This window comes from Haliaeetus albicilla, chromosome 10 (genome assembly GCF_947461875.1).
Source record: "Haliaeetus albicilla chromosome 10, bHalAlb1.1, whole genome shotgun sequence".
NCBI classification, from domain to species: Eukaryota; Metazoa; Chordata; class Aves; order Accipitriformes; family Accipitridae; genus Haliaeetus; species Haliaeetus albicilla.
In genome coordinates, this window is record NC_091492.1 from 44,290,120 (window position 1) to 44,306,481 (window position 16,362).

Genomic DNA, 16,362 nt, shown 5'->3' on the forward strand with positions numbered 1-16,362 from the left:
CGTGGCGCCCGCGCGCGCCGCACTCACCCGCTCCCACCCGCCTCTCGCCGGCCGAGCGCGCCCGTCACGCGGCCGCGGAGAAGCCGCGGCGGCCCGCAGCACGGCTCTCCCGTCACGTGGCAGGGCCCACCCAATAGGCGGTGAGCGACTCGGCCCCGCCCTCCCCCGGGCGGGGGCGACCGCGGCTGCGGGGCGCGATCGCGATCGCGGCGGAGACAAAACGGGGCCGGGGGGCGGGCGGGGCCCGCCCCGGCAGGAGCAGCCGGCGGCCGCGGCCCGGTGGGGGCCCCCACGCCGGCCTCCCGGCGGGGGGCATCGACCGGCGGCGGGGGGGTGGTAGGCGGGGAGGCCTCGAGGCGCGCGGGGGCCGCCGGCGCACGCGGAGCTCGGCCCGGGCCCGGGCCCGGTCGCCGCCGCCATGGCCTTGGCCAATTACAGCAGCCTGAACCGGGCCCAGCTCACCTTCGAGTACCTGCACACCAACTCGTGAGTACCGGGCCGCGGCCACCGGGCGGGGCTGCGGCAGGGCGGGACTGCGGCCCGCGCCCCCGGGGACGCCCCCCGCGTGCCCGCGGCAGCGGCCGCCCCGCCCCCGGGGCGGCGGGCGAGTATGGCCGCAGCGGTCCGCGCCATGGCCCTGCCGTCACGTGCCACGGCCCGCCCAATGGGCGGTGAGCGGTTCGGCCCCGCCCCCTCGGACGGGGGCGGCTGCGGCTGCGGCTGCGGGGTGCGATCGCAATCGCGGCCGAGAACAAAGCGGGGCCGGTGGGCGGGCGGCAGGAGCAGCCGGCGGCTGCGGCCCGGTGGGGGCCCCGCGCCGGCCTCCTGCCGGGGGGGTGGTGGGCAGGGAGGCCTCGAGGTGCGCAGGGCCGCCGGCACACGCGGAGCTCGGCCCGGGCCCAGTCGCCGCCGCCATGGCCTTGGCCAATTACAGCAGCCTGAACCGGGCCCAGCTCGCCTTCGAGTACCTGCACACCAACTCGTGAGTACCGGTCCGCGACGGTCCGCGGCTACCGGGCGGGGCAGTGGCAGGGTGGTGCCGTGGCCCACGCCTCCCGGGGTGACCCCGCTGCGTGCCTGTGGCAGTGGCCGTGCCGCCCTCCCGCGCCGCGGCGCCTGGGGCGGCAGGTGAGTATGGGTATGCTGGCCTGGCAGGGCACGTCCTGGGTGCCTCGTCGCCTGCTCCTGGCTCCAGTGGCCATACTGGCCAGGGCCGGGCTGTGGCTGTACTCTGGGCAGGCCTGCGGTGTGTAGAGGATACTGGTGTGCGGAGAGGACAGGCCTCCGTGGGGGGTGTCATGAGAGGAGGAGGGTGTAGCCCTTAGGTCAGCAGTAGCTTTATGGCTGCCCCTCTCTGTTCTGGAGAAGCACATCCGCTGGATGTAGCGGCTGTCATCTGTCCTGGGTTTAGAGTTAATTTTCACAAGAACTGGAAGGCGGCACAGCCAGCAGAGCTGACCCCAACTAGACAAGGGGATATTTGATGCCATATGATGTCATGCTCAGTACATAAACTGGGGGAGCTGGCCAGCGGGGGCATGGATTGCAGCTCAGGAATGGGCTGGGCATCGGGTTCCGGGTGGTGAGCAATTGCATAGTGCATCACTCATTTTGTATATTCTTTTATTACTGTTATTATTATTTCTGCTCTCCTTGTGTTGTCCTGTTAAATGATCCTTATCTCAACCCACAAGTTTTTGCCTTTTTCCTTCCGATTCTCCTCCTCATCCCTGCAGGGAGAGGGGGAGGAGCGAGTGAGCAGCCGTGTGGTGTTTAGTTGTCAGCTGGGCCTAAACCACAACACATCCCTCCATGGCATCTGGTTTCATTTGCACTCAAGTATTTTGTGCAGATATATTTCAAGCAGGAATATGAGATTCTTCTTCCGATCAGCTTTTTGAAGCTGCTGTGGTTTTTGCATTCACTGATGAATCCCCCAAAATAAAATCTCCTGAGAAGAGGCAGAGTTCTTGTTTAAAATGGGTTATTTCTGAGTGCATGTCTGGAAGATGGGAAGTGCCACCAGAAAACAGTGCTTAGCAGGGTCAAACACCCATCTGAGACCTGCATATTGCACATACACCTTGTACTGCCGTGTACAGAAGGGTTTAAAGAAAGAGCTTGTTCCGGCTGAACTGCCCTGGAAGAACAATGTGAACCACACTTAGCATTTTTTCATTTTGATCAGCTGGTCACCGGCATAAGATTGTCTTCTAACATTTCGTGGAAGAGTTGATTGTTACAGTTACCACCAATAGAAGAAGAAACAAAGTGCGGGCTTATCTTCTCGCTTTCCCTTTTCAACGTGTGAAGGCAAGCTTAGAGTGAAGGACTGAAGTGGTCTGCGCCAGTCTAAAGACTTCTGATGCACGGAAATACATGCAACTTGATTTCAAAGTAGATCTGACTGGTTTTGTTGGTAGCACAGGATACATCTGCAAGAGCAACTAAGATGAATCTCACAAATGCCAAGAGCGTTATGATCCATTTGTTTTCAGAATCGGGAAAGTAATGGGTTTCGCACAGGAGAAGAAACCTAGTAACAGCCTGGTGTCACCCTTGGGTCCGTGTCCTGTGGCTTCCCTCTCTGGCTTGGCTGGTAGCGGTTGCATGTGGAGTGAACGGTCTGGTGCCTAAAGATGATGGACAATACTGAGTCACATTCCTGGTGCTGCCACCGATTTGTGAAATTCTCATGTCCAGCTGCAGAAAACAAGCATTTTATGGATTAGCAGGCCGTATGGCAGAGCTCTGTCAGCAGTTTGTGTTTGCCTGCAGAACACCAGAACTCTAGCCATTTCTGTAAGAAGATAATGTCTGTGCTGCGGAAAAGGCTGATGTGTTGTTGCTGCCCTGAAGTGTTAAATATTAAAGCTACATCGTGTTGCTACCATACTTTCTGTTCTGCTTATACTGCCAGTCTACTTCCGGTGCGCTACATGTCTGCAATGCATAACAAAATTTTTAAGAGGAGCTGGAAGCTAATGCATACAAATAAGCCAAAGCCAGGGCTTTTCATCCATCATGAGTGAAGAGCCTTTTGAGATTATGGGGATCAGTGCATAAGTCAAATGCTTCCCTAAGGATGGGAATGGAAACAATGGAAGTCATTTTTAAAAGCAAAAAAAAAAAAACCCAAACCAACCCATGACAAACAAACAACCCCCCTGCTCCCCCAAGAAAAAAATGAGGGGACCCCACCCCCCAAAAAATCCACAACCAAAACCAAACAAAAAAAACCCAACCAAACAAAAAACCAACCAAACCAACCCAAAAGCAGCATAGGTCTTTTGGTAATGGAGACTCTTGTCTCTTGGACTATTCTCTCTTGCTGAGGAAAACCATACCATCTCAGCCAGATTTCATTTCAGTGCTAAAGATGTTCTCGTAGTCATGGAGATAGAAGTTCTTTAAATTGCAGTTAAAAATCAGCCATCTAGCTGTTGAGGTGCAGAAGGAAGCCATGACTTTTTTTTTTTTTCCTTTTTTAAGGCTTTCTTCAGGAAAAGTTTTAGTATGTCTAACACAGAGTACTTGCAGCAGATCTTTTCAATAGCTTCTTAATGCTTCTATTTTTGATGGCAAATTTCACAGCATGTACCTGAATCACTTCAGTTGCCATATTTATTTTAATAAAAATACCACTGTGCTTTTCCAAGCTTTCCAAGTGCTTTTCCTGATGAATAGTTGAGTGGGGGACAGACTTTTTGGTAGGGCCTGTAGCGATAGGACCAGGGGTAATGGTTTTAGACTAAAAGAGGGCAGATGTAGACTAGAGAGAAGAAAGACATTTTTTACAATGAGGGTGGTGAAACACTGGCACAGGCTGCCCAGAGAGGTGGTGGATGCCCCATCCCTAGAAACGTTCAAGGTCAGGTTGGACGGGGCTCTGAGCAACCTGATCTGGTGAAAGATGTCCCTGCTCATTGCAGGGGGAGTTGGACTAGATGACCTTTAAAGGTCCAACCCCAAACTATTCCATGATTCCATGTGAAAGTTGAATGAAATTCACTGTGCATAAGCATGTGAAAGTTACCTGTGCATTGTTCTTGCGACTTCCCAGAGCCACCCACTTACCTTCACATTGGTTTTCATTAAAAATTAAATGCTGCTACTTTAAAATACTTCCAAAGCCATTCATTGACATGATCACAAAACCACACATGAGCCCAACCAACTTGTTTTTGCATATTTTGAATATTTGTAATGCAAAATTGAAGGAGTTTCTTAAAAGTTGAACAGCTGAAATTGTCTTCTAACAGTAGGTAGGATTTAGCTTGTGATCGAACTTGAGGTTTTCTTCTGTTACTAGAATTGTCCTGTTGAATACAGTAGGAGTGGAAGAAGGTCACTCAAATAGAAAGACTTCAAAATGACCAAATGGTGGGCTTGAGGAATACTAGTAATAACAGACCAACAACATCTCCCCACCCCTCAAGCTCTCACATTTCTTCTTGTGCATGTTTTCTGTTCTGACCTGAAACAGAGTGCGGTACTGAGAGGATAGCTCTTGTTCCCGATGCAGATGCCAAACTTAAAACATTTTCCCACGTGTCGCCTCCTTCAGAACAAAAATTAAGTCTTATGTCTTTCATTAGTAATTAGGTACTTGTCTGACTGTGCAGGATCAAGAGTCCAACTGGGTTCAAACAGGGGTCGTCCTCTAAGAACTGCTCACAAAATAAGCTTTTTTTCCCTTGGGATGTTACTCCAAATGGTTGTTTTTAGAGGTGTTTGAAATTGGTCATGTTCTACAGAGTCGTCTGACTTGACGTTTTGTAACCCAAATTTCAATAAATTGGCAGCATTGGACTTACATGTTCTGTTCCTTGTCAAGCCTGCACTCCTGCATGGAGCTGTCTTGAATGAAAGTTGGAAGTTGTAGGAAGGTCCAAGCCAGTCTGCTTCTGCCAAGATGAGTTGTCGCTGAGACTACAGATTTTGATAATACTTCCCCCACTTCCATGTGTCATTTCATCAGTTGTGTGACCCGTAATAGTTGCATTTCAAGTGCTCTGACTGATGGAGGTTATTATTGCTTCTGATGATGCTCATCTAGCTCACACTTAAGTGTTTCCAGGTTATGTGCAAGCTCTGATGGACTCCATTTTGCCAACAGCTTGCCTCATGTTTTTTTAAATTTATGTTGCAAGTAAAATAATCCCAAACTTTTTTGGGACATGGGGGGAAATTGTAACCAGTTGATAATGGTAGATGTTAAGTATTTCAGGCACTTTTGACCAGAAGGCAAGACAATAGTTTTTGTTAAAGCTGAGTCGATTTTATCAGGTCAAAGCACTTCATCTGACTTTAATTAGATATTGACAAGATAAGTGTAAGTGTTGAGATTAATATACTGAATAGAAGATACTTATAGTGTATATAATTTTTTTGTTAGAGATAAATAGCTGGAGTGGATTTCACTTGCTTGTAGCAAGGTTTCACTTTGCCTGTGTCAGCACAAGAGGTTCCAGTTTTGGTAGATACTCAAGTTGAGTATGGTATCAGGCTATGTGGAAATCATGTTTTCTCTTGCCTCTCTTCTTATCATCAACAGCTATGTTTTCAGCTGTTTTGTTCCAATAGCTTTCTTTGGAAATCCCTGTTTGTTCTGATTTGCATCTTTTCCTTTGTTTGAAGCATTCTTTAAATTGTAGAGTAAAAGCTGCTAATGAAGTGTAGTTACTGGTGCTAAAGCATCCATTTGCTTGTGGGTTTTTCCTGACATGGGTTACTTCCTAAATAAAATTCTGGGATGTTGATTTGTGGAGCCTTGAGGGAGCACTTGGAATCTGTGCACAGGAAATCCTACTCAAAGGAAAGAATGCCAGGTTTGAGCTTCTGTGGAAGCTTTCTGATTGGGAGGATAGTGTTCAAAACACCATTCCCTTCTGTCTCTTGTCTCTGTGTGGGCAAGTGGGAACTTGCAGAGATGGAAATCTCCATTCTCATGGTTCTAGTGATAACTTTGAAGGCTGATGTGTTTTACCTCTGATTGGAGCTGTGTTGATGGGTTAGGCGTCGTGACATTGAAGATGGATATGAAAGTTCATTTTGTGATTATTAGCGTTATGGACAGCTATATATTTTATGTGTGGGAAATACCTATGTATCTGTTCTTCGAAAGCTGAAAATAGGAATAGGTATCACTTTCTGTTTGGTCACCTGTTGGCCCTTCTGTGTAGTAGCAAAAGGAGGTTGTATGTGAAGAGGTTTCAGGCAAACTGAAACATGTTGATAAAAACATTTTCTGAGGACTCAGTTTCTTCATCAAGCATCCTAGAGGAGCAACAAAATTCAGCAACTGTTTCTCCAGGTCTTGTAGCTGCTGTTAATATTGGGGTCAATGTGGCTTATCTACATTTGAAATAATTGTTAAATTTGGAAGATAGGTCACCAAACTGAGTGTTCAATGGAGATGTTACATTAATGTTGGCAGACAATGTATTGTAATGATTTTATTAGCTCTTCAAGGTTTTCTCACAATGGATCTTTCAAGGCTGAGGCACATGACTAATGGCTTTAAAATGTGTGCAGCTTAAAAAAAGTGGCAGTTAAGAGGCTGGAAACTAAACATGGCTTTTGAGATTGTGCTGAAGTGGCACCTGGCTAGATGATTTTAGAGTTGAGTTTGGAAGGTGGTATGGTACAGTGGTGGCAGAAGACTGTCTTTCTCTGGATTAGGAGCAGTTGCAGCTATTGGAAGTCTTCCAGGATCTGGAAGCTTCTTCCTGTCAGAAATAACTTCTGCAAAGTGATATGTGCATGGGGGAGACAGACCTTATGCATAATCCTCATCTGTCCGTGTTTTATGTAGAGGCAGTGTTTAGTTGCCATGAAGAGACTTGTCACTGTGGTGAATAATTAAGGATTTATATGAATTGTTGACTGGTTCATAGGCTGGTTCATTAGGTCAATAATTTTCTCTGTTGTATGTGTTTACCGTGTGATGTTTTTTAGACAATAGTGAGCAGCGGTTTGTTGAATCAGACTCTATACAGGTCAGCCCATCTGCTGCGTGTCTGCCTCTGGTAGACAGTAACATAACGCTCATTTCTAGTCTGCTCTCAGCGGCAGATGTTAGTACTGTAGACATATGATTGGTTTCTTTTAAAATGTAGTTGAGATTCTTGTTTAATTAAAGGTCTCTCTTTTTGTCAGTGTAACCCTGCTGATTCTGTGTTTTGTTGCAGAACTACCCATGAGTTCTTGTTTGGTGCCCTTGCTGAACTTGTAGATAATGCCAGGTATGTACCTGAGACTGCCTAATTCCCAAGGTAAATTTGGTTAAGATTTAATTAGCCTGTCTATTTGTTGATCTTAAGCAATTTTCACTTCTAGCAGACATTACGAAAAATACAAAATAGAAGACTTTGCTGTAGTTTAGTATGAATATTTTCCTTGGTCCTCTCATACTGCCACATCTACCCCCTTTTAAAAAAAAAAGAAAAAAGTATTATTCTTGAAAAGGTATGTTTGAATGAATCAGAACAACTCAGATCGGAAGGGAAATTGTTAGAAGACACAAGACAGATTTAAGGAAAGAATAAGTCTGCCTTTTTTTTTAAAGAAATTGGTAAAATAATAATTACTGGAGCTGGGACTCTCCTAACCCTTGACTCCTAGTATCAAGTATGGTGATAGGATGAAAATGAAATCAGAAGTGGGATGCTGAAAAATAGACCAAGAGCAGTTAGAGCAATTGTAACACTTGAAAGGAGAATTGGTGTTTGGAAATTGCAGGTTTTAAGCCACATTTCTCATGCTTGCACTTGGGAATCCAGGCTATAGCTGTGTCCCAAGCCTTGCATACTTATCTCTTGAGCTTCACAAAATATTCTGATGTGGCATTATGGAAATATTTTGAGATCATTTTCTATCAAGCAAGAATTGTCACACTATGCAGTTCGTAATGTAAGGAGCTGAAACTGGAAGATTTCTTGCGTAGGAAAAATTCTGTGTAGGGAATCAGCCATATGTGGGTGCACACTGTTGCTGTTTTCACTTTTGCTACAACATAGTTAAATGTAGCATCTTTGAGATTAAATGGGTGGTTTTCTCTTCAACCTCTTGGTTCCTCCTCTGGCAAAAGAGAGGTTGGCCTTCTGGGAAGGAGGTAGCTGTACTTGGCTGGAGATACAAAGACAAAACAAAGTGACTTTGGCATTTGGGAAGTGGGGTTTTATTACAGCACTACAGCTGCACTCTTCTGATCAGCAAACCAAGGGTATATGATGGTCTACATACAAAAAAAATTAAAAATTGGTTTTGAGAAGAGGGCAGTAGTGCTGTATATGCTGCTTTTTCAAATACAAAGAAGGATGGAGAGTGTATGAAGGGCTTTACTTAAATGATCTTGTAATTATAGTTTCCTATGACAACTTTGAATGTATTTGGATGGAGTTTTATGTGGAGTTACTTAACTTTTCATAGGCAGCTTGACAGAAAAAATGTAGTTATTGTTTGTTTCATACAGGAGGGAGCTCAGAAGTGTGTGCTTATTTGACTGCCCCCTCCGCCCTCCATATGACTTTTGTTAAAAAGCCAGTGATACTCACTGTAACTAGGTTTAGTTGTGTGGCAGCAATGACTTGTGCTGGAGTTTGGGTTCAAGCAGGCAAAAAGTAGAACAATGTGGCTCTTAATCTGTCAGTGCTGACTGTGGGGCCTTTGTGGACTTTGATCTGTGCAGCCAGTTAATTTTGGAAATTATTGCATGTGCCTAGATTTTAGCTTCATTTCTATTTGACATTTGAATACTGATTGTCTTTTTATTGCTTTGTAGAGATGCAGATGCCACAAGAATAGACATTTATACTGGTAAGTCACTCCTGCTACTTCCTTGCATGTCAGCAGTTAAATCAGTAGTTAACTTGGATTTAGGCTTCAAATGTGTATTGTACCTGGTAGAATAAGAGTGAGGGTGTTCATGCCCAATACTGTGTTCAGTTTTGGGCCCCTCACTACAAGAAAGACATTGAGGTGCTGGAGTGTGTCCAAAGAAGAGCAACGAAGCTGGTGAAGGGTCTGGAGAACAAGTCTTATGAGGAGTGGCTGAGGGAACTGGGGTTGTTTGGAGGAAAGGAGGCTGAGGGGAGACCTTATTGCTCTCTACAGCTACCTGAAAGTAGTGGGTGTCAGTCCCTTTTGCCAAGTAACAAGTGATATGATGAGAGGAAATGGCCTCAAGTTGTGCCAGGTGAGGTTTAGATTGGATATTAGGAAAAATTTCTTCACCGAAAGGTTTATCAAGCATTGGAACAGGCTGCCCAGGGAAGTGGTTGAGTCACCATCCCTGGAGGGTTTAAAAGACTTGTGGTGCTAGAGACATGGTTTAGTGGTGGACTTGGCAGTGTTAGGTTTATGGTTGGACTTGATGATCTTCAGGGTCTTTTGCAACGTAAATAATTCTGTGATTCTACTGTTTGTCATGTGCCCCAGTGGCTGTTGTCTTTCAGAAAGTAGTAAGTTGGGCAAGCACTTAGATCAGCCTTCAGGTGAGGTCAGGTAAAGTGAGTAGCTGTTTGTACTGGATGCTTAAGAAACCTGCTTTTACGATATACTCTTGTAGCATGTATTTACATACAGTTTAAAGTGCAGGAGAAGTTGTTAGTCATTCTGTAGCAAAAATCTGGTGTTCTTTCTTACAGCTTAGCCATATTGGGAGTGTGAAAATCCTGTTTGTTGTGTTGCTTCTGTCGTGAACACTGATTCCATTTTACAGAAATTTTAACTTGCTTGTGGGAGTAGTGAATAACTCTTCTCTTGTAGAACGACGGGAAGACCTACGAGGTGGATTCATGCTGTGTTTTTTGGATGATGGAACGGGAATGGATTCAAGTAAGTGACAGGAAGTTACACTTGCATTTTCAAGCTGAGGTTTCATGTTATGGCTAAGCTGAATTAACAGCTTGATTCTGTTGAAAGGGGCATGTTCTATGCCTGGATACATGTTCCTGCCTCTGTACCAGCTCTTTTGCACTGTATCATATATCAAACTATTCACCTCTTCTGTTGCGGAAAACTAATCTGGCCAAAAGAAAATTGTTTTGTGGCATTATGGAGTTGAGTCAGCCTCGCCTGTGGTTTTCCAGCACACCAAAGTTGGCCTTGGGGCTGGAGGGAGAATAGTGTAGCCAGAAAAGGGAACAAGCACAAGTTTTGATGAGCATAAGCCTTTTCCCCATTAGAGGCTGCCAAGCACTTAGTGTATCTCAGCTCTCATAAGAAAGTGTACCATGGCAGAAATTGAAAGTTTACCTTTGAAAGCATTTTGCTATTGTTTCATCATTGGCATTGTGATTGAGATCAATACTTGACAGTATAAAATCTTAGGAGTATGAGAAGAATGTAACAAATGTAATTCTGCCTCATTGTAACAATCAATGTAAATCTGTGTTGTATCTAGCAGGAGAAAAGCCTTCATGCTTTGCTTTAGCGTCACTGAACAGCGCTGTCAACCCACACCACCTTCTTAATTGTCTTGACAATGGGTAAATCCTCCTGTGAGGAGCTCTCTACTGGGCAGAAGAGTTGGGCTAAATAGGAAGGTTTTGGAGAAGGCAGGGGGAGATGGGTGAATATGCATTGACTAACATTTTTGTTCTGATCCTTCAGTACTTTAAGATCCTCTTATGATATTGTTGTGGCTTAACCTCAGCCGGCAGCTAAGCAGCACATAGCTGCTTGCTCACTCCTCCTCCAGTAGGATGGGGGAGAGAATTGGAAGGGTAAAGGCAAGAAAACTTGTGGGTTGAGATAAAGACAGTTTAACAGGGAAAGTAAAAGCTGCACACGCAAGCAAAACAAAACAAGGAATTCATTCACTACTTCCCATCGGCAGGCAGGTGTTCAGCCATCTCCAGGGCTCCATCACACATAATGGTTACTTGGGAAGACAGATACCATCACTCCAAATGTCCCGTCCCCCCCTCTTCTTCCCCCCCCCCCCCAGCTTTTATTGCTGAGCATGGCATCATACGGTCTGGAATATCCCTTGGGTAAGTTTGGGTCAGCTGTCCCAGCTGTGTCTCCTCCCAACTTCTTGTGCACCCCCAGACGACTTGCTGGTGGGACGGTGTGAGGAGCAGAAAAGGCCTTGACGCTGTGTAAGCACTGCTCAGCAGTAACTAAAACATCCCTGCGTTACCAACATTGTTTTCATCACAAATCCAAAACATAATCCCATCCAAGCTATTACGAAGAAATTTAAGTCTATCCCAGCTAAACCCAGGACATTCTCCATGCCCTATTCCATACCATTCACATCATGCTCAGGTCACACATTATCCAATACGTCCTCATTAACCACTCCCCTCCATTCCCATCCTTTGATACATACACAGATATCATTCTCTTAGTCTATGGACCACCTCTGTGAAATGTCTGTAAAATGTCCATAAATGTCCACAAAACATCCATTGAGTTAATTTAGTCCATGACTTTGGGATCCATCTGTTATGGTGATCACTCAGGACAGGAGAGGTGGTGTGTTGCATAGAGTTATTGGGCACCAAAGCCCTGGTCAGGTCACTGCTGCACTTGTACTGCTTCTTGTGCAGCTCATCCTCCATTGGTTCAGGTGGTTCCTGCTATAGTAATTCCTATAACAGGTAACTCAAATAATGGGTTACAACAATTTAAAGGTATTTCCATTACAGTCTTCACACCTGCTCCCTTTGGACCAGGTCATAGGGTTTAACATTGTAATGAACAACTCCCCTTGCCCCTGCTCCAGCTTGGACTTATCTGCAGACTGCAGTCCTTTAGGGGTATACTTGCTCCAAGTGGAGCCTTATCAATGAGCCACAGTCTTCAGGGGTATACCTGCCGCAGCATCGACTTATCCACAGCCACAGTTGCTTTGAGGTGCACCTGCCTCAGCACAGTCTTATCCATGGGCCACAATGCTTTCAGAGATACATCTCTTCCAGCGTGGTCTTACCCACAGCCACAGCCCCAGCCCTGTTAGGAGTGTACCTGCTCCAACATGGCCTTATTCATGGCCACAGTCCCTTCAGGGGTGTACCTGCTCTGTCGTGGTGTCATGGTTTAATCCCAGCCAGCAACTAAGCACCACACAGCCACTCACTCACTTCCCCCCCCAACCCAGTGGGATGGGGGAGAGGATTGGGAAAAAAAAAAGTAAAACTCATGGGTTGAGATAAGAACAGTTTAATGGAACAGAAAGGAATAAAATAATAATTATAATAACAATAACAAAATGACAATAATAATAATAAAAGGATTGGAATATACAAAAGAAGCAATGCACAATGCAATTGCTCACCACTCACAGACTGATGCCCAGTTAGTTCCCGAGCAGTGATCCCTCCCAGGCCAACTCCCCCCAGTTTATATACTGGGCATGACGTCGCATGGTATGGAATATTCCTTTGGCCAGTTTGGGTCAGCTGCCCTGGCTGTGTCCCCTCCCAACTTCTTGTGCCCCTCCAGCCTTCTTGCTGGCTGGGCATGAGAAGCTGAAAAATCCTTGACTTAAGTCTAAATACTGCTTAGCAACAACTGAAAACATCAGTGTGTTATCAACATTCTTCTCATACTAAATCCAAGACATAACACTATACCAGCTGCTAGAAAGAAAATTAACTCTATCCCAGCTGAAACCAGGACATGTGGGCTCATCCATGGCCACACACTTTGAGGTGTTCCAGCATGACCTCACTCACAGCCACTGATGCTTCAAGGTGTACCTGCTGCAGCATGGACTTATCCACAGTTACAGATGCTTCAAGGTGTACCTTCTCCAGTGTGGACTTATCCTTGGGCCACAATCCCTTCAGAGGTATACCTGCTGTGGAATAGACATAACCATGGCCACAGACACTTCAAGATTTACCTGCTCTGGCATGGACTTGTCCATGGCCACAGACACTTTGGGGTGTCCTGCTCCCACGTGGACTCATCCACAGGTCACGGTCCCTTCAACTCAAGTTCACAGTGGATTTCCAACCTGTTCAGTATAGGAGCACAGAAACAGCAGTGATACCCTGGCCATCTGCCAGCCCAGGCACATCGCCATTGCTATTATCAAAATGTTCCCAGGCGCAGCAGAGTCGGATGATAAGCAGTACTCTAAGCAGCGAAAGCAAAAGGCAGCCACTAACAAGCACTAGACTCTAATACACAGTAAGGTAAGCACAGGAGCCTGCCAATTAATAGCTAAACAGCAGTAACAGCTATAAATTCTATCTAGCAGATTCCAAACAAATCTGTCATAATCTCGAGTATTATTGTTCTTATTATTTATTCTCTCCTTGTGTTGTCGTATTACACTGTCCTTATCTCAACCCATGAGTTTTTAACTTTTTCTTCTGATTCGCTTCCCCATCCCACCAGGGTCGGGGAGGAATGAACGAACAGCCATGTGGTGGCTGGTTGCTGGCTGGGCTTAAACCACGACAGTCCTTTTTGTGCCCAACATGGGGCCCAAAGCATTGAGATAATGACAGATATGACCAGAGCATGTTAAAACAAATTTTTAATATGCATTTCTTATATTAGTTAAATAGTCACTGGTCACAATGTTGGTTTATTTGTTCACTATGTATTCCCTGCAGTGATGTTTATCACCTCTGGGCAAGGGATCAGGACTATCATTTTGCTGTACTGTGTAATGTCAACTTATGATATGATTGCATCACTGGTCATGAGGTTAAGCTGGTATTTGTGTGTGGTATTGTTGTCATGCCCATACCTTGGGTGCCTTCTCTCAGAATTTATTAGTAATCACACCCAGTCTATGGGGAAGATGGGGGGAATACTTTCTCCCGCTCATTCACCTCCCCTTCCTCCTCCAGGCTAATTAAAACAGCTTTTGAGAAGTTTGAATATCCTTGGGATGTTCAAGCCAGCATGCTCTTACTGCTGTGTCACCCAAATGTGTTTCAGGTCTTGTTTAGGGCTACAAAAAGAGTTTTTAAGAATACCGCCAAGGGATCTGCCCCAAGGCTAGATAGTCATGGGTGGCATGGCATATGGGAGAAGATGGGCAGGTATCTAGAGAACTTCTCACCTCCAATGATTTTGAAATTCACTCCCAAAGAACTACAGGACCCTGATGAAGCAATAGAATATTTGAAAGGAAAATGCGGTGCCTATTCCAAAGAAGCAGAACTTACCGCACAGTGCTAGGCGCTGGCCAGTATCTACCAAACACTGCTTGATATTATGCAGCACCCTGAGGGGGAAGGGAGGGAAAAGAGACCAACAGGCACTGCGACTATTCCAACCCTCCTGACAAGCACTGCAGCTACCCCAACCCTGGCGCCAGGCACAGAGAACCAGCCTGTGCCGGTGTCAGTCGCCCCTATGCAGAAGAAGAAATACACGGAGAAATCAGTTTGCTTAGCGAGGGATGAAGGTGAACCAGGGTCATCACGAGAACAGGAGGAAGAGGCAGAACCTGAGATAATCACCCGATCCTGATCCCTGACTGAGCTGCGAGGTATGAGAAAGGATTTCAGCTGCCATCCAAGTGAGCACATTGTCACCTGGCTGCTCCAATGCTGGGATAATGGGCCAGTAGCTTGGAATTAGAGGGTAGGGAAGGCAAGCAGCTGGGATCCCTGTCTAGGGAAGGGGCCATTGACAAGGCTATTGGGAAAAAGACACAAGTCCTCAGTCTCTGGAGGCAAATTCTGTCAGGCGTGATGGAAAGGTGCCCCTTCAAGGAAGATGTTACATGTCACCTAGGCAAGTGGACCACTATGGAGAGAGGTATCCAGTACCTGAGGGAATTAGCCATGCTGGAGGTGATTTATAATGATCCAGATAACGAGCAGTTACCCACAGATCCAGATGAAGTCCAACGTGGCGGAAGTTTCTACAACGTGCACCAGCATCGTATGCCAACTCATTGGCAGTGATGTCCTGGAAAGAAGGTGAGAGACAAACAGTGGATGAAGTGGCTGGCCAACTCCGGCAATATAAAGGAAGTCTCTCTTCCTCCTGACGGGCCTGTGTCTAAGCTGTGGACAAACTGCCATACATGCTAGCCAAGAAACTGTCCCAAGAATTCCAGCAATTCGAGGATAAGTTATGCCCCCCACCTGTGTGGGCCCATATCTCAGCTATTAGGAGTAAGCGTTCCTCTGCTGAAGAGAGAAGAGATAGAAGGTACACACCATGGTGTACCCTGTGGTTTTACCTGCGTGACCATGGAGAGGACATGAGGAAGTGGGATGGAGAACCTGCCTCGACCCTAGATGCACGGGTATGTGAGTTGTGAGGTAAAGCAATCAGACAAGAGGATTCCTCCTGGAAAAATGCCACTCCAGTTTCCAGCGGGCAGTTCCCCAGGCAGAGTAGAAGGGCTGAGCTCATTTCTGATCCTCTTGAAGGGACTTCTGATTCACGTTTACAAAAAGTGAGTTATGAATACTATGGCCAGGATTAGAGGGGCCCTGCCTCCAGCCAGGAGGAGGAAAGGGACAACCAGGTTTATTGGACTGTGTGGATTCTGCAGCCTGGCATGTCAGACCCACAGGAATATAAGGCTCTAGTGGACACCGGTGCACAAGGTACCCTAGTGCCATCAAGCTATAAAGGGGCAGAACCCATCTGTATTTCTGGAGTGACAGGGATCCCAACAGCTAACTATATTGGAAGCTGAAGTGAGTCTAACTGGGAGTGAATGGCAGAAACACCCCCTTGTGACTGGCTCAGAGGCCCCGTGCATCCTTGGCATAGACTACGTCAGGAGAGGGTATTTCAAGGATCCAAAAGGGTACCGGTGGGCCTTTGGTATAGCTGCCTTGGAGACGGAGGAAATTAAACAGCTCTCCACCTTGCCCAGTCTCTCTGAGGACTCTTTGGTTGTGGGGTTGCTGAGGGTTGAAGAACAACAAGTGCCAATTGCTACCACAACAGTGCACCGGCAGCAATATTGCCCAACCGAGACTCTCTGATTCCCATCCATAAGCTGATTTTTTGACTGGAGGGCCAAGGACTGATCAGCAAAACTTGCTCACCCTTTAAGTCCCATATGGCCAGTGTGGAAATCTAATGGAGAGTGGAGACTAACAGTTGACTATTGTGGCCTGAATGAAGCCACGCTGCTGCTGCGTGCTGCCATGCTGGACATGCTAGAACTTCCATACGAACTGGAGTCGAAGGCAGCCAAGTGGTTGCCACAATTGACATCACTAATGCATTTTTCTCAATCCCTCTGGCAACAGAGTGTTGGCCACAGTTTGCTTTTACTTGGAGGGGTGTCTGGTACACCTGGAATCAACTGCCCCAGGGGTGGAAACACAGCCCCAGCATTTGCCATGGACTGATCCAGGCTGCACTGGAACAGGGTGAAGCTCCAGAATACCTCCAGTACATTGATGACATCTT

The 16,362-nt window shown here is 46.4% G+C and overlaps 1 protein-coding gene across 2 annotated transcripts in view; it reads left to right on the forward strand.

Moving 5' to 3' along the window:
• Nucleotides 1–222: 222 nt before the first annotated feature.
• Nucleotides 223–16,362, forward strand: part of MORC2 (MORC family CW-type zinc finger 2) — a 61,797-nt gene continuing 45,657 nt past the window's right edge. Inside the window, exons 1-4 of one of the 2 annotated variants that reach the window (XM_069795485.1) lie at nt 223–486; nt 7,194–7,247; nt 8,786–8,820; nt 9,772–9,840. In XM_069795485.1, the coding sequence (XP_069651586.1) occupies nt 419–486; nt 7,194–7,247; nt 8,786–8,820; nt 9,772–9,840 (226 nt within the window). In that variant the 5' untranslated portion in view covers nt 223–418. The other variant, XM_069795486.1, reaches the window with a different exon arrangement.